The sequence below is a fragment of the Daldinia decipiens genome (genome assembly GCF_022478715.1).
Source record: "Daldinia decipiens strain CBS 113046 unplaced genomic scaffold F4813scaffold_6, whole genome shotgun sequence".
Classification (NCBI taxonomy): Eukaryota; Fungi; Ascomycota; class Sordariomycetes; order Xylariales; family Hypoxylaceae; genus Daldinia; species Daldinia decipiens.
In genome coordinates, this window is record NW_026054549.1 from 842,787 (window position 1) to 869,033 (window position 26,247).

The 26,247-nt window shown below is 48.4% G+C and overlaps 12 protein-coding genes across 12 annotated transcripts; 6 read left to right on the plus strand and 6 right to left on the minus strand.

The window, feature by feature from the left end:
• Positions 1–602: 602 nt before the first annotated feature.
• On the plus strand, positions 603–2,214 carry F4813DRAFT_297867 (D-site 20S pre-rRNA nuclease). Its single transcript, XM_049240712.1, has one exon. It carries the CDS (start codon positions 624–626, stop codon positions 2,154–2,156), a length of 1,533 nt encoding a protein of 510 aa, XP_049102522.1. The 5' UTR covers positions 603–623; the 3' UTR covers positions 2,157–2,214.
• Positions 2,215–2,672: 458 nt separating this feature from the next.
• Positions 2,673–2,987, minus strand: F4813DRAFT_386753 (putative ribosome biogenesis protein nop10; the record flags this gene model as incomplete). The annotated part of the gene is made up of 2 exons (XM_049246459.1): positions 2,673–2,701; positions 2,813–2,987. The coding sequence occupies 2 exons, from the start codon at positions 2,985–2,987 to the stop codon at positions 2,673–2,675; spliced, it is 204 nt and encodes a 67-aa protein (XP_049102523.1).
• Positions 2,988–3,411: 424 nt separating this feature from the next.
• On the minus strand, positions 3,412–5,509 carry F4813DRAFT_297909 (glycosyltransferase family 25 protein). Its single transcript, XM_049240714.1, has 3 exons — positions 4,763–5,509; positions 4,560–4,703; positions 3,412–4,501 (listed from the first exon to the last, which is right to left on the minus strand). Exons 1-3 carry the CDS (start codon positions 4,943–4,945, stop codon positions 3,722–3,724), a joined length of 1,107 nt encoding a protein of 368 aa, XP_049102524.1. The 5' UTR covers positions 4,946–5,509; the 3' UTR covers positions 3,412–3,721.
• Positions 5,510–6,325: 816 nt separating this feature from the next.
• F4813DRAFT_297892 (uncharacterized protein) lies at positions 6,326–7,344 on the plus strand. The gene is made up of 3 exons (XM_049240713.1): positions 6,326–6,485; positions 6,583–6,818; positions 6,899–7,344. The coding sequence occupies exons 1-3, from the start codon at positions 6,419–6,421 to the stop codon at positions 6,977–6,979; spliced, it is 384 nt and encodes a 127-aa protein (XP_049102525.1). The 5' UTR covers positions 6,326–6,418; the 3' UTR covers positions 6,980–7,344.
• F4813DRAFT_350313 (uncharacterized protein) lies at positions 7,158–9,923 on the minus strand. Its single transcript, XM_049242294.1, has 2 exons — positions 9,389–9,923; positions 7,158–9,300 (listed from the first exon to the last, which is right to left on the minus strand). The coding sequence occupies exon 2, from the start codon at positions 9,289–9,291 to the stop codon at positions 7,324–7,326; it is 1,968 nt and encodes a 655-aa protein (XP_049102526.1). The 5' UTR covers positions 9,292–9,300; positions 9,389–9,923; the 3' UTR covers positions 7,158–7,323.
• A 226-nt stretch (positions 9,924–10,149) lies between these two features.
• Positions 10,150–12,302, plus strand: F4813DRAFT_297963 (tRNA-guanine transglycosylase). Its single transcript, XM_049240716.1, has 2 exons — positions 10,150–10,467; positions 10,524–12,302. Exons 1-2 carry the CDS (start codon positions 10,245–10,247, stop codon positions 11,780–11,782), a joined length of 1,482 nt encoding a protein of 493 aa, XP_049102527.1. The 5' UTR covers positions 10,150–10,244; the 3' UTR covers positions 11,783–12,302.
• Positions 12,303–13,098: 796 nt separating this feature from the next.
• F4813DRAFT_379339 (alkaline phosphatase-like protein) lies at positions 13,099–15,320 on the plus strand (the record flags this gene model as incomplete). The annotated part of the gene is made up of 5 exons (XM_049245440.1): positions 13,099–13,615; positions 13,665–13,783; positions 13,838–13,926; positions 13,991–14,069; positions 14,121–15,320. The coding sequence occupies 5 exons, from the start codon at positions 13,099–13,101 to the stop codon at positions 15,318–15,320; spliced, it is 2,004 nt and encodes a 667-aa protein (XP_049102528.1).
• A 71-nt stretch (positions 15,321–15,391) lies between these two features.
• On the minus strand, positions 15,392–17,931 carry F4813DRAFT_297967 (SGNH hydrolase-type esterase domain-containing protein). The gene is made up of 2 exons (XM_049240717.1): positions 15,773–17,931; positions 15,392–15,707 (listed from the first exon to the last, which is right to left on the minus strand). The coding sequence occupies exons 1-2, from the start codon at positions 17,634–17,636 to the stop codon at positions 15,463–15,465; spliced, it is 2,109 nt and encodes a 702-aa protein (XP_049102529.1). The 5' UTR covers positions 17,637–17,931; the 3' UTR covers positions 15,392–15,462.
• A 600-nt stretch (positions 17,932–18,531) lies between these two features.
• Positions 18,532–20,538, plus strand: F4813DRAFT_379341 (glycoside hydrolase superfamily; the record flags this gene model as incomplete). Its single annotated transcript, XM_049245441.1, has 6 exons — positions 18,532–18,752; positions 18,806–19,098; positions 19,220–19,665; positions 19,730–19,817; positions 19,909–20,320; positions 20,388–20,538. 6 exons carry the CDS (start codon positions 18,532–18,534, stop codon positions 20,536–20,538), a joined length of 1,611 nt encoding a protein of 536 aa, XP_049102530.1.
• Positions 20,331–22,407, minus strand: F4813DRAFT_298066 (uncharacterized protein). The gene has a single exon (XM_049240719.1). It carries the CDS (start codon positions 21,984–21,986, stop codon positions 20,727–20,729), a length of 1,260 nt encoding a protein of 419 aa, XP_049102531.1. The 5' UTR covers positions 21,987–22,407; the 3' UTR covers positions 20,331–20,726.
• Positions 22,408–22,828: 421 nt separating this feature from the next.
• F4813DRAFT_379343 (uncharacterized protein) lies at positions 22,829–24,642 on the plus strand (the record flags this gene model as incomplete). Its single annotated transcript, XM_049245442.1, has 4 exons — positions 22,829–23,421; positions 23,487–24,206; positions 24,264–24,483; positions 24,547–24,642. 4 exons carry the CDS (start codon positions 22,829–22,831, stop codon positions 24,640–24,642), a joined length of 1,629 nt encoding a protein of 542 aa, XP_049102532.1.
• Positions 24,534–26,244, minus strand: F4813DRAFT_298044 (uncharacterized protein). Its single transcript, XM_049240718.1, has one exon. It carries the CDS (start codon positions 26,106–26,108, stop codon positions 24,906–24,908), a length of 1,203 nt encoding a protein of 400 aa, XP_049102533.1. The 5' UTR covers positions 26,109–26,244; the 3' UTR covers positions 24,534–24,905.
• Between the last annotated feature and the right edge of the window lie 3 nt (positions 26,245–26,247).

Here is a 26,247-nt window from a genome sequence, read left to right on the forward strand (position 1 = left end):
GTTTGCTCGTATACCCATCAGTACGTTGATTGGGAGAAAGGATCCTCAAATCCTCGGGAAATGTATATGTCCACACCTGCCTAACATATGGTGTGATGAATCGAAAGATAAAGTCTATAGAACGGATTTATATGCAACCATCATTGAGGATTACTCCGATAGCGAGGTACGTGATCACAGCAATGGTTTGAAGTTGAATTTATCCCCATATTAAGAGAATAACCGTACTGCTTTAACTACAGCCAGGCTATTGACATTGATAGCCTCAGTTATTAAATGTCTTCAAGGGGTGTAGCTCATACGAGTTGAAGTGTTCTTTTTTGGATAGGATCTCAATCCTCAATACGGAGGATAGGTTTTTTTTCGTGAATATAATGTTTACAACTAGTGGACATAGATGAAGCTACACAAGCATACAAGGTAGCTTCCTTTGTATAATTGTCTTATACTAGAACGATGAAATAATGATAGAAACGATACTGCAATGGTCTTATATCAAGTACACAAGTACATGTATTTAGACCCTGAGGTACATAGGTAGGTACCTAGGTACATACCTACATACACATAGGTACCTACGTACCTATTATGCAGGGCTTTCAAGGTTGAATGCCGGGCATTAAATGCAAAATTCTGCCCGATGTCCCCGCCAAAACTTTTCAAGGCCCCACGCCGCCCACCACCAAATTCACAAGACGAAATCGCAACCCCACCATCTTCGTATCAACTTAGACATACGCTGGAAAGTGGAAAGTGGAAAGATGGCAACGACAGAACTTCAACAAGCGGAAAAAGCCGTAGAGGCTGTAAATACGCCGACAGACACAGAATCTACACCCTCAAAACCCATCCATTCCCTCGTTCTCGACACAGGCCCTCTGATCAAGAACGATCCTCCCGTCAGCACCCTCCTTGCTCAAGCCTACGAACTATACACACTTCCGTCTGTCATATCCGAAATTCGAGACGCTGCAACGAGAGCGCGAGTCGAGACAACATTAATTCCTTTCATAAAGTTGCGCAGTCCGCGCCCCGAAAGCGTCAAGTTCATTACCGATTTTGCGCGGCGCACTGGAGACCTCGAGGTCTTGAGCAGACCCGATTTACACCTGATCGCATTAACATACGAACTAGAATGCGAAAGGAATGGCGGCAATTGGCGTCTAAGAAAGACACCTGGACAGAAAGGGTTGAATGGAAAGGCACCCACGCAGCAGGCGAAAGAGAGTGGGACCGCAGAACAAAACGATGGCGAGAATTCTGAGGTTAAGGAACTGGAAAAAGTTGATAGCCAAAACGAGGCAGGCCAACCCGAAATAGAAGGAGGTAAACCAGACGAGAACTCGAACGTCCAATCCGAGATACAGGAGCAGCCGACTATTCAACAAGAGACCGTCACTCAAGCCCTTGATTCTCTTAGCTTAGAATCATCCGCTTTATCTACAGTTGATACCATACCAGATGATGCCGCAGTATCAAAACCAAAAGTTGCCGACCAGCAAGAAGAGGATGGGGGTGACGACGAAGACGGCTGGATCACGCCATCGAACCTCAAGACACACCAAGCCAAAGACCAGCTCTCGGCACCAGAACAACCGATCCAAAAGTTCTTGCAGGTAGCACTCCTCACATCAGATTACGCGATGCAGAACGTGGCGCTGCGGATAAATCTCAACCTAGTGTCGCCAAGCTTAGCGCGCATCACGCGCGTCAAGACATGGGTATTACGGTGTCACGGATGCTTCGCGATTTCGCGGGATATGGGAAAGCAGTTCTGTCCACGATGCGGGCAACCTACCTTGACACGGGTGAGCTGCTCCACAAACGCAGCGGGGGAGTTTACGGTGCACCTCAAGCGCAACTTCCAGTGGAACAACCGCGGCAACGTATACAGCGTGCCGAAGCCGGTACACGGCTCTTCAAACGGAAAGGCACGTGGCCCGGGAGGTGGAAAGGGAGGCTGGGGAAGGGAGCTTATCTTTGCTGAGGATCAAAAGGAATATCTTAAGAAGTCCACGGACCAGAAGAAAACAAAGCAGAGGGATATTATGGACGAGGATTATCTCCCAGGCATCTTAACGGGCGATAGAAGCGGAGGAGCACCCGGCAGGATACGTGTCGGGGCGGGAAGGAATGTCAATTCGCGGAAAAGATAGACACGAATGGCATGTGATATAGCATGCAGGTGTTATTGGGGTTCGGTATTCAAAACGGGATTGATGGTACGGCTTCATACGGACTACGCACTTGGGAAATACAGCTTAAGCAATGCTAAAATAATTCAGTAAGACAAGTTGGCTTGACTATCGTCTCTGGTGTCCTTGTCATGTCCTTGCTGGCGTAGGTTAGATTGCCATATTCATTCACAAACCTCCAAATATCCATCAGATACGAAGAAATTGGGTTAAGACTCCATATTGAGAACACCAACTGGTTTAATAGAATTTGCAAAGCCCGGCTACTCATATGCAAGACGGCATCAAGCGGATGGCTTGTCGTCGGTAGTCCATAATCCTGAAGGTCGATTGCCTTTCTTTCCGATTCACACGCCATGAACGCCAGTCCGATGCAGGACTATATTTGCAACCTCGAATATCCGAACCAAGTCTTTTCGATCCCAGTTTGCCAATTCTGATATTTTATTCACACCACTATAGGGGATGTACAGTGCTTCACCGCGAGTTCTCAGCAACCTTGTTCTCTGTGGTGAAGACCTTCGTTAGCACATGTATTCTTCTTTTCTAGAATCCGCCACCGTCTATATTTTAAAGAACGGATAAGAGTGTCTATATAGGGCAAGTGTAGGACTCACTCTGCTGCGTCAGTAGCAGGCCGAAGCGCCTCTTGAGGGTGACGCGCTGGCGCGACCACTTATCGTCGGGAGAGAATCGTGCCGGGTGCGCCGACTTGGTGACCTCGCCGTGCAATACCTTCTTCAGGGTGTAGATGCGCTTGCCGCTCTCGTCCATGGTGTACATGAGATGCATTTTGACGGTTGTGTATTTTTTCCCTTTCCTTTTTACAGCTCTGCTCGGTCCGTTTGGCCCTTGGAATGGATAGGCAAGGTGACTTGCGCTTTAGATAAAGTATAGCAGGTTGTTCTAGAGGTTATAGCTGTTGCGAATGTATAAGAGACCTGTGTCGGTTCGTTGCGAGCGCTATTATACGGTGTGGTCGTCGTATTTTGGAATCTGATTGAAAATTGAGAAGCTCCGAAATTATTTTTTTCAACCTTCAATTGCTGCATGTATTAAAGTGGATCCTTACCAAGTGGATCCTTACCAGAATTATTGCTATCCAGTCTTGGTATCTTATCGATAGAGAAAGTGCCCAGCCGAGGTTTAGTCCTCTAATAGTCCTTCAACTCTTTTAAGTTACAATGATCAAAGATACATAATAAGAATCAAGATGATAAAATGATACCTATTTTATGGAACAATACCCTACGATACATCGTTTAGAACTTGGCTAAATTATCAAGGATGTAAAGTGATGTCGACACCATACGAAACCCAGCTCTTCCAAGGCTTCAACACCACTAAACTGGACTTACAAGTCTTGATAATAACAAACGCACAACTATTGCTCAGTTCTCATGTCTCAAAACTGCCGAATAATCTTGGCTTCATTCAATTATTAAAACAAAAATCAAAGATATCCGCTGTTACCTACCTCCTAAGTCCATATGTATACGCCAACGCCATGCATTTATCCTCAAATATCAATCTACCCATTGCTTCTCCGGCCCCAATCCTCTAACCAAATTTTTCAAGTTCAACCGCGTGCTATATAATATGTTCTCCGTGAATCCCACCTCGCGCATCTCATTCTCGTTTCCCTTATTAATGTCCGAGTCGCCGCTGATCCTACCCTTCGGACGGTGATGCACGAATAAACTTGGCACTATGCTCACGCACCGCATACCGTTTATGCGCAACCGGCACAGATCGCTGAGGTGATTATCAAAGGGTTTATGCTGTCCCTCAAGTCCCATATGCTGCAACGCCTTTTGCGCTCCAGCTGCACTCAGCGCGTATGCGAAGCTGCATACATTATCGCCGGGTACATATACTATTCGGGTGCGCGGAGGGTAATCGTCCCAGCTGAAAGAGCCGTTGCCCAGAATATGCCCCGGTGGTGGTACTGTCGGGTCATCGTGGACGAAGACCTTACGGGAGTCGCGCTCCTCGGGCGGGGTCTGGAGGTGTTCGGGGAGGTCTTCATCGAACGTTGTTACGCATGAACCTAACCACAGCATATCCCAATCTTGACCGTACGGGCTTGGCGTTTCTAGCGTTTGGTTTCTGTGGAATCCGTTCTGCAAGGAACGAGCCGCCGCGGCGAATTGAGCTAGCTGTTCCTTAATATGCACATCCCAGTCCATATCGTCCTCCATAATCAGCGCCGACGATATTCCATCTTCGATTATGCGTCGCATTGCGTTTACGTGGCCGCGCCAGGAACCTAGGTTACTATCCCGCATCGTTTCTCGATCCCATCCCTAGGCCAAGTTTATTAATTATCTCGTAGCCAGTATCGGTCAGAAGTGTAGAGCTTACGAAGGGCAGAGCCTTGTTTGGAATGGTGTTACCAGCAACACCGTCAATCCAATTTATCCTGAATCCCGTGAGCGAAGACATTAGAGCTAATGCATCGCGCTTATCCGAACGCTCGGGGAGTCCTATGACAAAGATCTTCTCAAACTTCGGCATATAATCGTTAGCTAGCTAATAACGCCCGCGTCGGGCGGGACAAGACTCACGCCGAGCGTTCTATTAAACACGTCCGATTTACCTTGGCTTGCCGGTGACGAGGTCCATTTCACGGGACTCGGAGTCGAGCCCCATTGATTTCGAGCAGACCCGGAGCCCAGATATGTAAGGAGAATACACGCAAAAAGTACCGTACCCAGCACCAGGCAGGTACTAGGCCGTCCACCAATCATGGCCAATATCCAAGTAATAAGATAGGAAGCGTTCAGCAAAATTCCATCAGCAGCAAAGGGGGTTAAGAACGCCGTCACGTTAGAATATGAGCTGAAAATATTCGATTTTGTTTATTTCAGGTACAGGATGGAGACAAGGCTCCAGCTAACTATGACATCAGATAGACATATTACCGAAATACATAGCGATGAGTACGAAATAGGAACGGTTGGGAGTTGCTCATTCACAGCGCACTCGCATCGTACAGTTCGGCCAATCAGTCTCTTAGCCCGCGCCAGACACATCCGGCCATCGATGTCTGGTCGCAAGAAATTTCCTAACTTGGCATGAGATAGCTAGGGTCGAATAAGGCCGCCTACGTAGAGTAGCATTCTTCCCAGTCAATCACCGCGATCGTTACTAGATGTAAGGTCTCCCACCGGGCCACCGGGCGACCACCGTTCGACCAATTCGTGATCCGGCCGAGTACGTACGTACATAGGCAGATTACATAAAGCAGCTAATACGACAATTTCGAGCAAGGCTTATCACGACCTCGTATCGTCAACGTTCTTTGATCATTTTGTGTTCAACCAATTTTATCCCTAATTGGCCATGTGAGGGGATTGATAGCATCATATCAAGTTTCTTCCACCACGACATGAAGCCAGCAAACATGAGAATACAATATCCAGCGGACGTGACCTAAACGACTTGACTGATTACGTTGAAGATAACCACCTTATTAACTCTCTTAGGTTAGGAGCTGCTGTGCGATGGTTTGCTTTTAAAAGCAACTAATCAGCTGGTAAGTAAGCTGACTTAAGTCTCAAGAAGCCTTGCAGTTCAAGTTGAGCAAATAACTCGAGTGTCCAGATTTATAGCAGAATGTTCTTAGTAATGAAGCTCGGTGGAAACTGGGCACTTACATACACAATTGCCTACAGGTGTAGAGAGTCGAGAGAATAATATAGTACTTCACTTAGGTTGTGGAGCAAGGCGAGGAAGCCGAGTTACGAAACACCGTACTTAAAGGTTGGGCTTCTTGCCAGTCAGCCAGTTTGGCTTCTATTAATATTCACATAAACGCCTACCTACCAGTTAGGTACCTAATCACGAGAATAGCATATTTATGGCCCAGTATCGCTCTATCGTGTCGGCATCAAACACTGTGAAATCCATTTGAAAGAAACGGTGAAAGAAACGGATAGATTTTTCACAGTAGAAGGATCAAATAAATGCATAACCTTCGACGAGGACGCCAAGGGCCGAAACATACAGGACGAAGAACCTTGAAAGTCTTGCATTGAAGTTGTGCTAGGTTTATGATGGCCAATAATAGTCTATGACGTTGTGGTTGCGAAGGCCAAGGATACCTTTACCTAAGTCACTTGTCAACTAACAACCTGACAACTTGATTCTTCAACATCATCCACCTTCAAAACTATTTGCCTCTCACTCATCTACCAATTTTAACTATTTACGATTTAAAAATGTATATTCCATCAGCGCAAAGCGTCTTAACCGCGGGACTGGCTCTAACCGGCAGTCTCAAAGAACGTATGTCTACTATCTATCTCATCTGCGCCTTTGCCCGGCTCCTTTCTTTTACATCAATTGATTCATAATTCTCGCTAACAATTTTCGATCAACACAGCGAGCACCGTTGCCGAAGGATCGGTACTGGACTACGCGGTCGAGAAATGCAGAGACTCGGAAGGCAATACGAGATGCTCAAAGCCGTTCCTCGTCTCCAAGTCGACTTGCTATCAGCTCGAATGGAGTACAGAGGGAACGCTCACGCATACCACCGCCGAGATTCGTGACATAAAGTCAGGCGAGCTAGTTTTCTACCGCGATACCGACGGCAATTGGACTCCAGAAAAGGGAGAGGTACGTAACCCTTCATATTATGCTTGTCTGGAGTGTAGACAAAAGACGTATTTGCTAATGGTATTTTGTGATGTGTGAAGCTCGTTTATCTCGATTTCAAGCCTAAGGTCCCAGCAACAGGAAACCAGACTGTGGATTATATAGTCAAGACTTGTGAATAGGCGGATATATCGATGGCAATAAATATCCTTACCCTTTCCAGAAATTGTAGAATAGGCGAGGATTGCGTACAACCCATGAGAGGCATACAAGGTGTTATAAAATTTGTATTAATATTTTGACTAGTAAATAAGATGCAGCTTTAATTTCATCATGTCATATATATTATCATCGAAATAGGGGCCGATGCTGATCTTCGATGGTAGATAACTATGTTTTAACATAGAGGAAAACCCATAATTGATAAGCTAATGGATACTTGACTGTAAAATGCTAGATAATGAACCATATTTTCGCTTGTAAAACTTTTAACTGTATTGATTGGCTATCATAATGCGATCATAATTCATTTCCATACGGCACGAGGTACCTGTTCTGTTGCGGACCCATCCAAACCTCGGGCTTTGATTCTTGAAGGCCCTGGTTGAGGATCAACCCAATCAAGGTCCTTTGTCCAGATACCAGCCTTGGTATAATCTCCACTTGTTGTACCTGACATGAAACCAAATCGGAAGTACTCGTTATAATCAGACCCGTTGTCGCGAGACCATACGAAGCGGTCTGAGCCTTCGTCGGCAAAGAAACCACGGTATCTTTCAACATCGTTGACCAGCACGCTGATACCATCGTATCGCAATCCCGGCGGAGGTTGCCACTGGAATGTGATTGTTGAAAGAGTGGCGTTGATGATAGGTGCGAGGAGGGCAGGAAGAGGGGACCCCAGCTGAGCATCACCTTGCAAAGCTACCGAGGTTTGTAAGATAGAATCAAATCCCCAGCGAGCTATACCGTTGATGAATAACCCTATCAGAATACCTTGGTAAAGAAGAGATGGCCTTGTTTGTATGCTGGTACCTGGTACTAGAAGCAATGCTAAGACGTAATGATGAATGCGCAAGCTGAGGCTAGGTAGCACGAGACAGATGATAATCCCCAAGATGAACAGCGCGTACAGCTTGAGAATCCGTATCAATCTCCCTTCTTGTCGGAAGCACCAGACTTGGCCAACAGCGATGATAAATAGTACGATGACGATGATAGCGAGAGCTGCCTTGGCACCAGGTTGCTGCTCGAGGTCATGTCCTGTCAGGCGTTGGATAGGTATGAAGTCGAAAGTGTAATTTGTAAGTGCTCCAACCCAGCAGCCACCTAGCCATAAAACAGTCTTCTCAACCTGGGCCGTCAAGCCTCGTAAAGTCCGTCGCACACCCATCTTGTCATAAAATACCCACGCGCAGAACATGGCGGGAAGAAACTTGCCCAGAATGTTGGAAAACAATGCGGAGATCGATGTGTAGGACGGCGGGTCGGAAGCCATACCTACTTGCCAAAATATACCAACAAAGACGGTAAAGAAAAATACTGATGACGAAGCAGTAAATAACGACAGGACGGAGGTGAAGACTACGGAAACCGCTAGTAGCGACCACCTTACGTCTCTAGCCTTGCATTCGATCCCCGGTTCAAAGGTAATGGACAGCGGGAAGTACGAATCGAAGGCAACGCTATTGATGCCATGTCTATCCGTGCCGATGTAGTTCTGCTGCCGTCCTACTAGGTTGACGACACCACAACCACCCAGGGAATTGGAGATGAGACCAGCATGAACGGCAGATCCGCAAATAAAAGAATCGCCCCGGTAGACAGGATTCTCCTCGTTGGCGGGATCGGGCGGTCCACCGACGACCAACGGGGCGTAGACTACTTCCTGGCTTCCTACTGCTCGAGGGTTGAGAACCCGGTAGCTGGCGCAGTTGGAGGGGCAGCGAAAGGCAAAGCCGCTGCCGTTGAACGGCCTACAGTTGACACCATCAAGACCACAGTCGTTATTGCGGCTCCAATATGCGACACCGCATCCTATGTCCATAGGGGTGCCATAACTCGCAACTTCTGAAGCAACTTGACCCCGCCACATAACGATAGCAAATATAATAATCCATACGGCAATATAGCCCATATACAACAATATCTGGTGCGTCTTGTTGGGAAGGAGTTTGTCGAGCAGACGAAGTGGCGCCTCTTGGACGGTAGGAAAGAGTGGTTCAATCCTCCAGATCTTGGGGTTCTGCGGACCCCTCATCCATTTAAAGGCGGCTTTCCCATACTTTCGGACGGGATACGGAACCCATTTCCAATTCTTCCAAGCGCCTTGTTCCTGCATAAAGCGAGGGGTCGGAGGGTCGTCGTCCTCGTTGAACTCGAGATGCTGCGGGCCGCTGAGCGGATCGTCCGGATGTGCCGGTGAAGCGTTGCGCGGCCGTTGCTGTTCAATGTCAGGAGAGACTGACCGAGTTTCTAACTGATTGCTACTCATGATATGAGGCTACTCTTGATGCGCCATAACGTCTATTAGTGACCTAAGAAATCACTCCCGATGGTGCATGAAGGAGGTTGTTGAAGAGCTAGCTTACATATAACGGTTGGGATATAATACAGTAGGAACCAGGTTAACCAAAAGGTTACGAGTTCTAGATGTATAATAGAACAAACGTTAAAGGATACATGAGATGAGATATCGAAGACGATGGGGTAGGCGATATAATAAATTGCCAGACCGAGAGCCTGCTCAGCCTTTAGAAAGTTGCCGTTGCGTAACAGAGGAGTTGGCAGTTGATGAGTTGATGAGTTGATAAGTTGATAAGTTGATGGTCGGCCAAGGAATGGAACTTTGGTTGGATTCAGCGCTGAGAACGCGAAACAAAAAGGCCGCGCGAAGGAAGTGGCTTAAAGCTTAGGGCCCAGCCCATTGGGCAGGTGGGTTGGTGATAGGCAACGATTGGATCTCAGCTGTTTCTTTGAAAGGAACAAGTGGATCTCATGCGCTCTGTTTCCGCCAAGTGATCCAATCGGAATATGACGTCTCCAAGTTCTAGGCTGTTATCGATACAGCACCTACATGCATAATGCATACATGCATGTGCTTCCACTTATTGCTTACCATAGTGGGAAAAGAAATAGAAAAAGAAATAAGAAAAATAGAATACATATTAAGATCTGGCCGATCAGAAGCCTTCCTTTTTGCGGTGCACGAGCCACAAAATGATTGTTTCCCATGTGATGATCGTGTATGCAGATAGTCCCGCTGTAGTATATCTCTTTACTACATCAGCGCCGGGGCGTATTTACATCATATCTCGATGCCTTACGAGAACTCGCTAAACGGCGCTACCATAACAAATTCAGAGCTCACGAGTTGAAATTTTCGACTCAGAAAGGGCTATTCTAGAAAGACGCAGGTCAACAGTTTATTCCTATTTCTATTAAAGAATGGCCGAGTCATCTTCGGAACACGCTATGTTCAACGTGCTGAAAAGTGCAGTGGTCGAAGGGGGCACACCTAGAGCAGGCCGTCTAACGCTCCCGAAACGAAAACCAATAGATACGCCCAACTATATCGGTCTTTCATCACGAGGAGCGATCCCACATATGACACCAGATGTCATCTCCAAGCATGTAGAGCTCGATGGCTCATATATGGCTTTAGAAGACTGTGAGTCCAGTGAGCTTGTGATTATATTTCTACCATTAGACTAACATATTTCCCAGTTATAGAAAAGTCTCAGAGGAGGGCCCAACCCGCCGTCTTTAACATAGATGTTGATGGTAAAGAGGCTCTGCATGCGTATACCGCTACACCTACACCGCTGGCCATAGTGCTTGGTGCCCGACGGCATCCTGCAGTAATTGCGCCTATGGGGAACGGAAAAGACTATGTCTCAGTTTACACATCGACTGGCTTCCAGAAGTTGAAAAATAGCGAACATTACCAAGCTATCGAGAAGCTGCAGCCAGACATTGCAATACCCCTTGCGGATCTGACGTTTGGAAATTCACATATTAGAACTAAGCTTCCAAATCCGAAAAGGCAACTCCGAATGGTGGAGAGAACAGAAGACTGGCTGTCCGAATTCATAAAACTAAGAAATACTAATGGTGATAATGAGACTACTAAACCCTCTTTATTTGCGCCGCTGTTGCCGGTTGCCTATCCGACGCAATGGGAATACTTAAACCGCCTATCTCAGGACCATATCCAGCATTTGTCTGGGCTTGCGGTGTACGATGCGGATATCCTTCCGGACCTTAGCAATCACGAGTCCCTTGGTTCGCTGCCTCGTATTTCTATGGACTTTATAGCGTCGCCACAAGAGATCCTCCGGCAAACTCGCTTAGGGATTGATATATTCACTGTAACATTTCTTAACGCAGCCTCGGATGCTGGAATTGCCCTTACCTTCTCGTTCCCACCACCACCACCGGTAAAAACGGGTGCATATCCGCTGGGAATAGACATGTGGTCGCCAGATCATCAGGTATCATTGACGCCTCTCGCAAATGGATGCGAATGCTACGCTTGCACCAGGCATCATCGCGCCTACCTCCAGCATCTCCTAAACGCCAAGGAAATGCTTGGATGGACACTCCTCCAAATCCACAATTACCATATCTTGGGTGAGTTTTTCAAGGGTATCCGAGCTGCGCTTATCGCAGAACCCTTGACGTTCGAACGCGACTGTGATATCTTTTCCGAGGTTTATGAACCCGTGCTTCCTAAAGGTACCGGTGAGAGGCCTCGAGCTCGAGGATATCATTTTAAGACCGAAGGGGGACAGTCCAAGATTAATCAACCAGCTTGGGAGAAGTACGGCGAAGGTGGAACTGAAGACTCGACACTCGCCGGAGAGATAGCAGGTCTGGCTGTAACAGGAGCCACCGCAGAGGGAGGAGAAACCCCACTCGTTCCCGATGCTGAAACTGATGCCGATGAGTTGGATAGGAAGGGGTTCGCTGAAATTGACAAGTGAGCTCCTGTCTATAGGTGATGACTTCAACTTCTGCTACAATTGATGATAGACTACGCGCTACGATTATGATGCACCGTCATTCGATGATAAGTATAGCTACTCAAGTTGTGGGATTCGGTTGCCGAGGTCGTTATTCGGTGACCTCCGCCTCCTTGCCACACAATTACTGGGGTTTGTTCCCGAGAACCTGGAACCGAGATTCACATCTGCATGTAATGAATTGACATCCTTATTGGCCTATTATGTAGTATCTATAAAGGTATTAATAACCGCAGATCAAACAATTTAGGTTAAGCACTTTGGAAGAGGCATACTATATGGCAGAGAAGTTATCATCCCTAGCGATGCGCTTACAGGCGCCAATCGTCTCCCGAGTAGTAAACTGCGTCTAAAATAAAGGCAATTGAGCATTGCCCAGTAATTTTTTGTATGTATGGCATTGATTAACTATATCTACATAATACAATTAGTAATACAATCAGCCTATCTCACGATCAGAACAGCCTATGTAAGTGCCAATGTGGCGGGAGGCGTTGGCTAAGCTAACCCACGTCTTCCCGGTGAAGAAAGGAGCCAATCATAGCAGGCAATTCAACCCACGTTTTCCAAACCCTTGTTCCCTCGAGATATCCCTTGATCAGGAAAGCTACTCATGAGCACTGTTTATTCGCCAGGTCAAACTCAGCTCAAGCTGAAGAGGGCTCACCATATCGGCACATAGTACGTCACAATAGCAACATAGCTGCTGCATACCTTCTTGTTGGCTAACCATATCTAGGACTGCTATCTAGCTCGTCTGAAGCTCGTAAAGGCTTATAAGAACAACTAGTTTAAAAATCCAGGAACCAGGAACCAGGAACCAAGAAACCAATAAGAAAATTCTAGCCACCAAGTCCTCATGCATACAAGCTATCATCGATACACGAACTGGCTTGCTAGTCGAACACGTGCGATGAATTACCTTTACGATTCCTACGCGATCAATGCTTCGACGGCAGCACCGCCGCTATTATTTACCATCGGAGATTCTTAGAACACGAATGGCCAATTACAATCAGGTCTCTCTCGTTGCCAAGAGCTCACCACTGGACTTTTACGGCCTTGGAAATAGCCAAGGCCTCGACTACCTTCCAATGCAGGATCAGTGGCATCGTGGAGCTTCAACGGCCAAGCTCATAGTACAGTTGCACTGCATAATCATAGAAAGCTCAGCTTGGCTTGTATTAGGTATATAACTCTGGAGCTTCCCAGACCTCCGAGACCGACATGATGTCTTGCTGCCCTAACTTTTAGCTTGCGAATATTCGAGAGCTATCATGGGTAAACTAAGCTCCCTTGCTGTGGCGGCAGTGGCCGTTTCTGCTGTCACTGCCCAGACGTTCCAGCGGCTCGGTGCTTGCCCGGATCTAGGCTGCGTTCTACCGCCTGATCAATCGGACTTCCTGCCGGGACAATACTTCGACCTTCGCCTCGAAGTACATGCGCCAGTCAATGGCTCGGAAACTTTCAACAACGGCGAGCCGGATGAGAAGTTCTCCGTCATTATCACCAAGGAAGGTGGCGAGTCTAAGAGCATCGCCGAGTTCTTCGACGTTGCCGAACCGGGGCTCGAGAAGTGGGACTTCCACTGGTACGAAGATCTCTTTGCCAAGGACGCGGGAACACCTTCTATCGTCAATGTCGCGTCTAAGATCTATCGGAAGCTCGCCATCTACGAGCCGGGAAACTACGTCGTCACGCTGAGCTATTACGACGGCCAGACGACGACAGCTAACTGGGTTGTGCGACCACTAGCTACACAGAAGAAGGCCAAGAATGTTATTCTCTTTATTGGTATGGTTATTGAGACTCGAGAAAAACGGTTGATGTTGACAATATATAGGTGATGGTATGACCACGAATATGATCACGGCCGCACGCCTACTTGGTCACAAGAGTATCAACGGAAAATACCAGTCTCTATTGCAGATGGACAAATTCCCCGTTGTAGGACATCAGATGGTATGATACCAATCGGATTACATATAGAGTCCCCTAACTAACAACTATCATTAGACTCATTCCATCGATAGTTTCATCACCGATAGTGCTAACTCGGCATCTGCCCTTTACACTGGACACAAGAGCACTGTCGACGCTATGGGGTAAGTCGAGGCATGAATTCCCTAATACGATTCTAGCCTAGATGCTGATCTTCTTTTTCTTAAGAGTCTACGCCGATTCGTCCGCCAATTTATTTGACGACCCGAAAGTTGAGACCATTGTTGAGCTATTGAAGCGTACTTGGGTAAATAGGCGCTGGTCACTTGCATGCATCCGTGGACTAATAAGTCATTAGGATTCTGCTTGGGGTGCCGTCTCAACTGCAGCTATCGCAGATGCGACTCCTATTGCTCTTACTGGCCATAGCCGATCACGAAATGCTTATGGTTCCCTCGTCGACCAAGGATTGAATTCGGTTACCAACTATTCCTGGACAAATCAGGGTGGCCCTGACGTTTGGTTCGGCGGAGGTGCCGAGCAGTTTTATCCGAATTCTAACAGCTACGAGGGAAAAGATTATTACGAAGAATTCTCCAAGGCCGGCTATGAAATTAGCTTGAACAAGACTTCGTTGTTAGAACTTGGTAATAGCAGCAGGGCTCTTGGAATTTTCTGCCAGTCTCATTTTCCCGTCTGGTTAGACCGCAACATCTTCACGGAAAACTTGGAGAGCTTTGAGAACGACCCCCTAGGTTCGGATAATCCTGCTCTTGATCTTCCCGGTCTAAAGGATATGACTTTGAAGGCTATCGATATTCTACACGCCCGCGGTGGCGATAAGGGGTTTTTCCTCATGTCCGAGGGCGCGTCCATCGATAAGCAGATGCACGCTTTAGACTATGACCGTGCTCTTGGCGATCTCCTCGAGCTTGACGACACAGTGCGCGCGGCCATTGACCACCTAAAAGCGATAGGCGAACTAGAGAATACCCTGGTCATCGTCACTGCCGACCATGGCCATGGGTTTGATGTCTTCGGAGGCGTTGATAACAAATACCTTTCCGCGCAGGAGACCGATCGTGACAAACGTCGCGCCGTAGGTGTCTACCAACTGTCCGGGCTGTCACAGTATACTGTCCCGGTTGAGGGGGTTTCGTATGGGACTGGCCCTAACTTCCCTGTCAACTGGGATCCAAGGTACAGTATAGCAGCAGGTCTCGGCGCCAACCCCGACCATCGCGAGAATTACCGCATACACAAGACACCGCGCAAGGTTGTTAGCAACACGCCGGGCTTCGATAACGACGACCTATTCGTCAACGCCAATGACAGCCCTGACGGATTTGTTGTCAACGGCACACTGCCCGTTTCCGAGTCATCGGGCGTTCACTCGCTCACAGATGTAGCCGTTTTCGCTATGGGGCCTTGCCAAACCGATTTCGGTGGCACATATGGTAATATTGATATATTCTATAAGATTGCGAGTTGCTTAGGTCTAGGGCGGCCAGATAACAAACCCCCTACCAGCCCCGGAAGCGGATGCAAGAAACATTAGGGCTGGAGGTCGGGGCGTATAGTGATTACGACGTAACGGATAGGAACGGCGTATGAAGAAGAATATGAAGAAGAAAAGCATTGAAGTCGAATGATAAATCTTCATGTAAATAGTTTAATGATAATGTAAACTCGGGCATCAACTACGCCCAACCAGAGCCCCCGCATCCGTCAGTAAAGCCACCAGCGCCTATGGCAACCTTGTTGTTTTTAAAACAGCGATTGTTCACAAAGATAGGCGTGTGGAAAGTGGCTTTCCACTCCATACCGTCGCTATCCGGCTTGTCGAAATATTCGAACTTCCAAGACGTGATACCCAGTCCTAAACACCCCTTCATCTTGGGGATAATTGTGTCCTGGCCGCTGTCCCAACTGCTCCATCCAGCACCTGTAAAATATTAGCTTTGCTCATGGGTTCTATGTTTGAACCGACTAGGGAACATCGAAACTTACCGTACATGGTGTAATCACTGTATACTACGTGATATCCGCCATCACATTTACCATACGCCTTCGTAATCGGGGGCCAGGGACGGTTATCCCGCTTCACGTTGACAGTGTACCTATATTCGCCGCGCTTCCATGTACCCCCAAACTTCCAGTTCATCGGATTGTTGGGATCATTACCATCACACCCGTTGATGATCCGTTCCATACTCTCGATACATTCGTCGTGGTTATACTCGCTAGCAAGCTCCGACGTCTCGATTACAAACTCATGCTCGTCCGGCGTTCCCTCGTGGAACTTTCGGCTATCCTGCCACCCCGTTACGCCGCCGCCCGGTGCCTTAACACCGTCGCAGTACGTCTTGTAGTTCTCGTTTAGCCGATCTGCAGTGGCGTAGCCCTTGCGACCTTCTTTTTGCCAACACTTGAACTCGTCTGTGACGGTGCAGACTTCTGGGTTGATACCTAGCACCTCAGCTCGCAGATCGATAGCTCTTTGAATGGCAAACGATGCGATAGCGTTGTGTCCGGCTTCGTTTGGGTGGAAGATGCGCCCGAAGTAATCTGGTAGGAACCAGCCAACATTAGGGAGATACGGGTACGGATCTCCGGGGCAGCCGGGTGTGGCCGGGGCTCGTTTGTCAAGGGCTTTAAGTGCTGCCGCCGGGGGGTTCACTGAATTCCACAGGATGGAGCGGTAAACAGCTCTGTCTACGCCATTGCTATCGAGATCTCTCTTCGGTAGAGGAGGCAGAGATGAACGTAGGGCTTCACGTTGTTCGTCGGTGGGTGGAACAGATGTATCCCACTCTCCAACTACCTCGCCGTCAACCGTATTGTCTAAATCCACGTAAACAACTTCCGTTCCATTGGCCGAACGCTTCCTCTTTAGTGGAAATCGCCAGATGGATTTGCTCGTGTCTGGTTTGAAGAATAGCAAGTCTGGCTGCTTAGGGTCCGGATACGCGCCAGTGGACGAGGGATCGCACATTTGGCCTTTGACGCCATCGATGCCCCAGAGGTCCCAAGATGCATAGCCAATTTTGTAACTGACCTCGTCCGCGACGTCGTGAACCACGTCGCGCAATGCGTCGTTCAACGCCGTTGTCAACTTGTTGAAACTCTTACGGCGATCGACCGTCAGGGGTAAGGGGCTTGCGCTACCTTGTAGATAGCGGTACCAATAGAACGGAGCCCAGTCTTGCTTGGTGGCGCAATCCTCATTATCTTCGTTAAAGAAACGTGCGTAGCCATTATACACGACCACTCCGTCTTTAGCCATCTTGCTATCAAGTGCCTTAAGGATCTGCTTTACGTTGTCCTTGACAATGCTGTCGAGGTTTTCCTGCGCCTTATCCAGGATGGCATTGCAAGTGGCATCACCATCAAATGCTAGGATGACGCAGCTCTTGATAATGTCAGAAAGACATAAGTCATTTCCGCCAGCCGTTATTGTAAGAAGGTCGATGTTGTTTTTCAGCGCTGTGGCTTGATTGTATATCTGCCACGTCTGGTCCCCGAAGCAAGCTGGGAACTGAAAATCCTCTATTTCAGACCCGACAAACTCCTTCATCAAGACTGGATACGACTGGTCATACCGCGAACACCACCACGAACCTATGTCGAAGATACTTCCAAGCCTGGAGCCTGAGCCCACGCCGGCTGTATAACTGTCTCCGATAGCCGCAAAGCGTTGTACCCATGTGAAAGCAGTCGGGTCATCAATAGAATCTCGTTGAATCCTTAGATTTTGGGGTATAGTGCCAGATGGATTATATGCACTGGAGACATTCCGGGGAATGACATGAGCTCTGGCCTGGTCCGCAACGGACAGCAGTAGCCCAAAACCACATGCGGAAACCAACCGCATAGTGAAAGATGCAACTTGAAATCTCTCAACAGCGTCGAAAGAGCGACCGGAGAAATATGGTAAAGGATTGTGAAAGCTCAAGAAAACACCCCTCGACGAGGTAGCCTGTCGCGAGAATATTCCTCTACGGCTAAGAACACGGAGAGCTCCGGTAGGTTTAACATCCTCACTTATCACTTATCGGATCCTGTCCAATATGCCAAGCTTAATACTATACTCATCATATCATATCATGAACCGGTCTAACTAAAGATCACGATGCGATAGAATGAATAGGGGGCTAGAATCACTCACGTCTTACAGATGGGAGTCAGCAGAATCTTGGCACTCACGGGAGTAAAGTATCAGTACAATGGATCTCAACGTGATATTTGTAAGACGGCCGCGGTGACCTAATGTGGAATTGGTGGTCTAAATGGAGCTCTCGGATTGGACAACCAGTACCGTGACAACCCGAATACAACTTCAATTATACAATAGATCCAAACCCCCTGATCCCGTGTTATAGGTTATAGTCTGACCACATCGTGACAATTACTCATAGATATCGGTAACAGGGTATGTCACACCGCTATTCGTTGCCTTACGATAATCGTCACATAATTGCAATTTCTCATGGTGTAGTATAATCAATAATTGTGTAATCCGGTAGCATCGGGGGTCGTTGAGCGTTGAGGGGTCCCTCTATGCTCAATCACTTGCTCAGACCCTCGCACTCGTCTTGCTATAGTGGTTCTCCTTTCAAACACATTCGAGCCTTCTACTCATAGCTTGTGATAGGGACCTCCTTGAATATACTCACTGCGAGTGCTTTCGACTTATCCAATTCTAATTCTAAGTATTAGACTCGCGAATAGATTGGTTCCTTCATACCGCGAGTATGGTATCCAGAGGCATGGCCCTCAGGGGAAAGGCGCTATGTGCTGCCATCGTCCTTCTGTTATCCAACCTTTTGCTGCATACAGTCTCTGCCCAGCTGGATACGAATGAAATGGAGGTCCAGTCAAATCAGCTCACAGCCTTTGCACTAGAGGCAGGTCTTCAAGCAGCAGATGAAGATCCAGACTACACGTGCACTGCATCCAACCCGTGCAAACTAGGCTGCTGCGGCTCAGTGTAAGTTATCAAGACGAATTCCATTCCAAGCTTCCATGCTTACAGGATAATAGAGACCCAACAACAGGCAAAGGTACTTGCGGCATGGGTCCGGACTTCTGCGGTGAAGGCTGCATTTCGACTTGTGACCAGAAGTCCGAGTGCGATCCGGGCTGGGGCATGCAGTGGTCTAACGCGAGCGCCTGTCCGCTAAACGTCTGCTGCTCCAAATTTGGGTTCTGCGGCACGACGCAGGACTTTTGCGCGGGCAAGACGGTTGCAAGTCCGCAGTGTCCAGGGGGAACAAGCGCCGACCAGAAGCTCATCGGGTACTACGAGGGCTGGAACCTGGCAAGGCCTTGCGGGAGTAGGTTCTCAATCTTTTCTTGCGCACTTCCTCAGTGTCTACCTGTAATAATGGGACGAGGAAGCTCGATCCTTTAAACATGTCCTGAACCAAAAGCGCAAAGTCTAACCAACACTTTTAGCCATGAAGCCTGAAGAAATCCCTCTGGGTTGGTACACGCATATCAACTTCGCCTTCGCGCTAGTCAATCCTACCACATTCCGGATCGACCCCATGGACGCCAACACAGCATCTCTCTACAAGCGCGTCACTGCTATAAAGGAGAAACAGGCCGACCTGAAGGTCTGGATTGCCATCGGCGGCTGGGCCATGAATGATCCCGGGCCGTACCGCACTACATTTTCCGACCTGGCGGCAAGCGAGGCACACCAAGACGCCTTTTTCGAGTCCCTTCTCACGTTTATGCAGCAGAACGGGTTCGATGGAGTGGATATCGACTGGGAATATCCTGTTGCTGATGATCGCGGTGGTGTGGCGGCGGACTTCGATCATTACCCGAATTTCATGAAAAGATTGAGAGAAAGACTGAATGCATCAGGCAAGGAGTATGGATTATCTATCACTCTGGTAAGACACTGATCCAAGAACTCCCCTGCACTCATAACTTCTGAAGAATTAATCGCATCTCTAGCCCGCATCTTACTGGTATCTCCGTGGCTTTGATCTCAAGGAGCTGGAGCCACATCTTGATTGGTTCAACATCATGACTTACGATATTCGTGAGTATTCTGTCTCTTACCTTTCATTCGGTTCAATGCATTTCTAGCGGCTTTTATATGTAGTTGTGTCCAGCAAGCTAATACCGTATAGACGGTGTCTGGGACCGCACGGTTGATTCCATCGGTCCCTACGCTTACGCTCACACCAACTTGACGGAGATACAACTAGGATTGGAGCTCCTCTGGCGCAACAACATCAACCCAGGCCGCGTCGTCATGGGACTAGGCTTCTACGGTCGCTCATTCACCATGAAAGACCCTAACTGCATGCACTCAGGATGCGAGTTCAGTGACGGTGCCCACGGTGGTGAGTGTACTGGGACGCCTGGTGTACTTTCGGCAGCGGAAATTGTAAAGATCATTGACAATGGCGCGACCATCACGTTTGACGAGGAGGCAGCTGTCAAGATAGTTACTTGGGACACCAACCAGTGGGTCAGTTGGGATGATGCTGAGACGATGAAGATTAAAATGGACTATGCGAATCAACGGTGTTTGGGAGGGTAAGTCCTGTTTTTACTTATTCATTTTCCACTAGCCCAATCCTCACCCCCTCTAACGGGTTTATAGATGTATGGTCTGGGCAATCGACCTAGATGATGGTACGCTGCTGGATGCGCTAGGTAGTGTCTCGTCACGGCCGAAGCAGCGCACCCTGAAGGATCTCCCAGACATCCTGCCTGATTTTGAGTCGCCGTGGCCGGATACAGATGAGTTGTGATTGTATTAGTTGATAAGAGATGATTATACTGCTGTATAAGGTAGATTGAAACTCGAGTTAATATCAAAGAGTCCAATACTTAATCAATCATGGAAATCACTTTATATTCGAGTACAAATGATGATACTTGATTATCATAAATCTACCTCGAACTCACTAAGCAGGTACTCAATAAATTACTCAATAAATCAAGATAAACAACCCGCATCCGGGTCCTTCTTTAAAACGTTCTTAAACGTATTAAAGTACGCACTCCCCTTTTTATTAAGCAGCTGCCCAATGGTCTTTTTAGGTGACCCGTACATCTTGCGCAAGCCTTCGATATCGAGAGAACTGGGCCTGGTTACGGGCTTGATGACATCTCCGTTTGGCTTGGTGAGTAAAATTGCCTGGTCTGTCCCTTCGCCCGCATTACCGTTACCAGCCGTGCTGGGGTAGATCATAATGGAAGTCCAGTCAGGCTGTTTTTTCTTGTCCCATTGCCCACCCGACAGCACGGGTAGGTAATTGAGACCGCCGGCGAAATTCCAATCAGATGCGATATTGCGACTGTGGCATAATTTGACCTTTTCCCTGTCTTTTTCGCTGGCGGGTACAAGGGTGCTCTCATCAATACGGGCAGTAGCAGCGGCGTAGTCAGCCAGCCGCTCACAAAAGAAGCTCCCGTCGCCGAAAAAGTAATCGTCGCGTGGCTCGCCACTCCAGGCCTCAGCCCACCAATCTGGATTCTGGTGTTCGTGGTGGAATCCCCAGGAGTGTCCCATCTCATGCGCGTAATTGGCGACAACGTTTCGGTGGCCCATGGTCAGTACATCGCTAAGCACCATTCGCGGACCGAGCTTCTCGTACGTGTTGGCCGGGTTGTCTGGACTTAGATTGGGGCCCATCCCGGGTGTCGTTGCCATGTTAGATACTCCGGGCCCGGCGTATATTACTAGCAAGAAGTTGGGCCGGTTGTAACGGTCGCTACACCACGTTTTATCGTCCTGTACATCCCACTTGAACCAGCCTTCGTCGTCGTCAAGCCCCTTGTCTCTCCAGAGCCCGCGAGCCTCTTCCAAGGGGCCGCGTAGAATGTCTTCAGTGGATTTAGAGTCGGATCCCCACACAGCCTGCTCGAAGCACACCTTGATATTACCCTGAGGCCAAAGACGTTGCGTTACGCCGTCCTGCTCAATACCAAACCAACGCCTGTGAATTGACTGGGAGCTACCATTGTGATAATGGTATTCGGCATTGGGTAATGGCTCGTGCTTGCTAATACCACGACTCTTAATGGCGTCTGTATTATTGCCATAAACTTGAAAGGAAAGGTCGCGAGCCTGGGTAGCTTCGTGCTGCACAGCACGCGAGTACCTGATGTTGGACTCCCAGGCTCGACTACCTGCATGTACGCCTGGAACCACAAGGGCTACAAGGCCCAGGCCAGATGCTAGGAGGGGAAACATCTCTGCTGCTACTAATGTCGCTCTCGTTGCTTCGATAAAGGAAAGGTGTAATAGCAAAAAAAGATATCGACGACTGAAGGGAGATGAAAGCGGCTGGCTGCCTACGTTCGATATGATGAATAATTTCAATCACCGACTCAAGCCCTCCCTGTTAAGTGGAAACTAGTCTCGTCAAAGGGCCAGAACATGCGATCCTAATTTTGGATGCAACTAAGCAACAAGTACTGGTACCTGCCATGTGTAGGAGGGTGTCAGTCAGAGCCCCGAGAATGATAGCTTGATACCCGAATAGGAAGGTTTGACCGTAAGCTGTCAGCCGCTTGAGCCTCCGATCGTGAGAAGTCCTTTATAGCCTGATTAATAATGATCGGATTACATATACTCCTATCTTTGAAAAGCAAGGTTCTCAATGTCGATAGCGAACCACTAGGATATCTTCATCTCCTGATCTCTGGTGACGGGGTAGCATTTACGCTGACTATTGATTCCTTGGCATGTAAAGGTGAGAATAGAGTCGGATACTGAGTCGCGTGGTGCTATGATCGAGACCGGTCAGCCTGCACTTAATGTAAGACTGCGTGATGCAGAAGTCTTGGCAATATAATATGCAGGGATCTGTCATATCTGTGATACCGAAAAAGAGGGCGACGATGTCGAACGAGTATAGAGTAATGACTGTGACGAGTTTGCCGCCGTCTTTGAAAGCTAGCACTTCAAGCGTGCTGTTGGTTTTGATTCCGACCCCGAGACTGTTCTACAGCTCTTCCACTCATTCAACAGCTCCCCCTTAGCGTTTTGAACCCTTCCCAGTCTCTTGCGATACGTAACACGCAAGTAGGAGAATGTTGTCTCTAAGAAAAATCTGTGCTCTAGGGTTATCATGGCTCGCCCAGAAAGCCTATGCTCAAGACTCATCACCTTCAGGGCCGACGATGCCCAATATCGTCAAGAACTGCAATGCATTTTATACGGTCCTTGAAGGGTCTGGCGACTCGTGCTGGTCCATCACACAAAAGTTCAGCATCACGCTTGACCAATTCTACACCTGGAATCCAGATGTGACGGACGATTGTGGTACCAACTTCTGGCCTGGCTACTCATACTGCGTTGGTATAGATCCCAGTATACCAACGACTTCATCTTCGTCTTCATCTTCATCTTCATCTTCATCTTCCACCATATCGAGCACCAGTAGCAGTAGCGTGACATCTAGCAGCACTACAACGACCAGTGTACCACCCAACACGGAGCCGTATACAACTAACTGGCCCATCACGAATTGGACTATCACCCCGACCACGATAGAAACGAACTTCCCGCCGCAGCGAACCCAACCAGGGCAGCCCCCGGCTTGCAACAACTGGTACTATGTCAACCCAACTGATACATGCGACAGCATCGTATCTACCAACTCGTGGCTGACCCTCGAGAACTTGTGAGTCCCCTTGCATATTCGGGATATTGCCTTTATGTGTTTTCTGAATCCTGACTTTCGAGAAGGCATGCTTGGAACCCAGTCCTCGACAGCGACTGCTCAGGACTATATGCCGGCTGGTGGCTCTGCATTGGTATCCCAACAACCTCGACAGCCGAGTTTGGCTGGACCACGACGGATGCACCACCTGATATACCTACATTCACAGGTAATTATACCTTTACACCACTCCCGGAAGTCAACTCGACCTTCGTAGCCGAGCCCACACAAACGGGGATAGTCGGCGGTTGCCTGGCTTTCTATCAAGCTCAGAGTGGCGATACCTGCCGCAACATCGTAGACGGCCACTATTTGACTGAGGAGGACTTCATGGCGATGAATCCAGCTCTTAATGGCAATTGCGACGGTCTCTGGACGGGATATTACTACTGCGTCGTCGGACCTAGCGGTATCACTGCTATGCCCCCTACCGCTACGTCGCCGCCGGCTACAATTCCATCTGGCCAAACTAGCGATTGTCTTCATTGGTACCAGCGCGATGGAGAATCCTGTGCCGATATCGTCACCATGTTTGGTATCTTCTCCCTATCCGACTTTCGAGCATGGAACCCCAGTCTTGGGGGAGAGTCATGCGAAGGTATCGTTGATGGTGCTTGGTATTGCGTAGGCATTCCAGGAACGCCCACGACGAGGACGAGTCCTATACCGACTACTACGGACCAGCCGCTAACACCCACGCAAAGTGGAATGGTAACCGGATGTACCAAGCTTTGGCTTGTCTCTTCGTCGGTACCCATATCCACCAGTGCCTTATAATAGTGCTAACATGGCTTCAATCATAGTACCGACACCTGCGACTCAATAATTTCGGCGAATGGCATAAGCCCCGATGTCTTCTACCAGTGGAACCCAGCAGTTGGATCAGGAACTTGCGATAACTTGGCACCAGACTTCTACGTCTGCGTCGCGGTAGGCGATTCCGCGTCGTTGCCTCCAAGTACGACAAGTTCGTCGCCAACTACCACTACTACCTCAGCCATCACGACACCAACCCCAGTCCAGGTAAGCAGATGATGGATAAATATTGAATTTTACAGTTAAAGATAACTGCTAACGGAACGATAGGCGGGTATGGTATCCGGCTGTAGGAGATTCTACAAGGCGCAGACGGGTGACGGATGCTGGGCCATTGCTAATTCGGCGGGAATTAGTCTCGAGTAAGTATAATTTAGCGCTTAAGAAGCCTTGGATGTGTGCTAATGAAGTAACCGTAGCGACTTTTACGCTTGGAACCCTGCGCTGGGAACAGACTGCGGGGGTCTTTGGCTGGATACTTGGTATTGTATCGGAATTGAAGGGCCTGTAACAACTATTTCTAGCGGGCCACCAGTGCCAACGTCGTCGTAAATATAGCATTGCTCTTGATAAATAGCGAATAATTCTACTATTTATGTAATTCACTACTACCGTCCATATCTCAAGCTTCAAACCGCTTCAGGGAGTGGCGGCGGGTACATATCCTCGACACCATGGACGATCCAATAACCGTTGATGGACTGATTCACGGTAGTGAGGTCAGTAGGTGCATCAGAAGTTGAAGTTGGGATATTTCTCCATAGAGTCTCGGGGTCTAGGTCTGTTCCGCGACGCCAATCGATATCTCGACCCTTTTCCACGAGCTTGCGCGTAGAGTACAGGGACAAAGGTAAGGCCACGCGGCACTCCTGAAGCTGCGACATTCGTACAATCATAGCGTCAACTTTTCGTAGAACCTCTTCTATCTCTTCATACATTTCATGTCCTCCAATTGCTAGCATAGGTTGCCGCATGCGTAGAACATCTTGAAGAGAGAGGTATAGATAGCGTAGGTTAGGTAAGATTTGTGGCAGACGTGCCAAGAGTGCGAGTCGATCACAGCTTTGTAGCCCATCTTTATCGTCAGCATCCCACCGGAAATATTCACTGGGTGGTAAAGTTAGATTCCATGATAACTCAGCCGCTGTGATAGCCGATAAATGCTGCATCGGCAGAAGCCGCGGAAGACAAATAGCGAGCTCGGCATAGGCGATATGAAATCGATTCGTGGAGTATAACACATCGACGCCTTCGATATATGCCTGTCTACAAACCAACAGCCAGCCTTGAACACCAATGAAGCACTTGGCTGGTGCATGGCCAGGATAGAGGACGCAGAGGCATCGTGGTAGCATAAAAGGGTCGCGACAGCCATCTTTCGCTGGCTCCTCGCCAAATATTTTAACTCCAGGGGGATCCTGATTAAAATTCCAGTTCGGGAAGCGGGAATGGCAGACGCAGCTCCACCACGTCCATTCCTGTGCTTTAGTAGTATCACGTAACGATGGGTGGAACAGGTGCGCGTTTGCGTGTCGCTCAGGACGCGGTTTGACAAGTTCACGATCTTTCTTTGAGTATTTCTTTAACGGGTGCTCCAAGCGTAAATCTAGGTGTAGTATACGTTCGCCGAATGCTTCGATGAGAATGCGACGTCGAATCTCGGATGGTAGAGATTTAAAGAACTTGCTGTTTGCCGTGGCGGTTGGCAATGGTGATATTGCTGCGAGGGGCTGTGGCCGATCATCTGGAAGGGATGGCATCGCTGGTAGCTTTCGCTCTTTAGATCGGCCGTTCAGCGTGAGCCTTTCGAGGTACCCACGGAATCGTTCCATCGAGCTTGATTTGATTCCCCAATAATGTGAAATGAGAGGAAATGGGTGCGACAATCTCAATTACATGCGTTCTTAAATTCTCCAAGTTGATAAGGTCCAACTATTATTATACACGTCTTCTTTTCATTGCTTACGTACT

Bases quoted from the DNA above. Each gene is read 5' to 3' on its own strand.
- F4813DRAFT_297867 (XM_049240712.1), top strand. From the start codon at position 624: ATGCAAAATTCTGCCCGATGTCCCCGCCAAAACTTTTCAAGGCCCCAC.
- F4813DRAFT_297909 (XM_049240714.1), bottom strand. From the start codon at position 4,945: ATGATTGGTGGACGGCCTAGTACCTGCCTGGTGCTGGGTACGGTACTT. The intron at 4,704-4,762 runs GTGAGTCTTGTC...TATATGCCGAAG, and splicing joins TGTTTAATAGAACGCTCGGC to TTTGAGAAGATCTTTGTCAT. The intron at 4,502-4,559 runs GTAAGCTCTACA...AACTTGGCCTAG, and splicing joins CAAACAAGGCTCTGCCCTTC to GGATGGGATCGAGAAACGAT.
- F4813DRAFT_297892 (XM_049240713.1), top strand. From the start codon at position 6,419: ATGTATATTCCATCAGCGCAAAGCGTCTTAACCGCGGGACTGGCTCTA. The intron at 6,486-6,582 runs GTATGTCTACTA...CGATCAACACAG, and splicing joins AACCGGCAGTCTCAAAGAAC to CGAGCACCGTTGCCGAAGGA. The intron at 6,819-6,898 runs GTACGTAACCCT...TGATGTGTGAAG, and splicing joins GGACTCCAGAAAAGGGAGAG to CTCGTTTATCTCGATTTCAA.
- F4813DRAFT_350313 (XM_049242294.1), bottom strand. From the start codon at position 9,291: ATGAGTAGCAATCAGTTAGAAACTCGGTCAGTCTCTCCTGACATTGAA.
- F4813DRAFT_297963 (XM_049240716.1), top strand. From the start codon at position 10,245: ATGGCCGAGTCATCTTCGGAACACGCTATGTTCAACGTGCTGAAAAGT. The intron at 10,468-10,523 runs GTGAGTCCAGTG...CATATTTCCCAG, and splicing joins ATATATGGCTTTAGAAGACT to TTATAGAAAAGTCTCAGAGG.
- F4813DRAFT_297967 (XM_049240717.1), bottom strand. From the start codon at position 17,636: ATGCGGTTGGTTTCCGCATGTGGTTTTGGGCTACTGCTGTCCGTTGCG. The intron at 15,708-15,772 runs GTAAGTTTCGAT...AATATTTTACAG, and splicing joins CAGTGATTACACCATGTACG to GTGCTGGATGGAGCAGTTGG.
- F4813DRAFT_298066 (XM_049240719.1), bottom strand. From the start codon at position 21,986: ATGTTTCCCCTCCTAGCATCTGGCCTGGGCCTTGTAGCCCTTGTGGTT.
- F4813DRAFT_298044 (XM_049240718.1), bottom strand. From the start codon at position 26,108: ATGGAACGATTCCGTGGGTACCTCGAAAGGCTCACGCTGAACGGCCGA.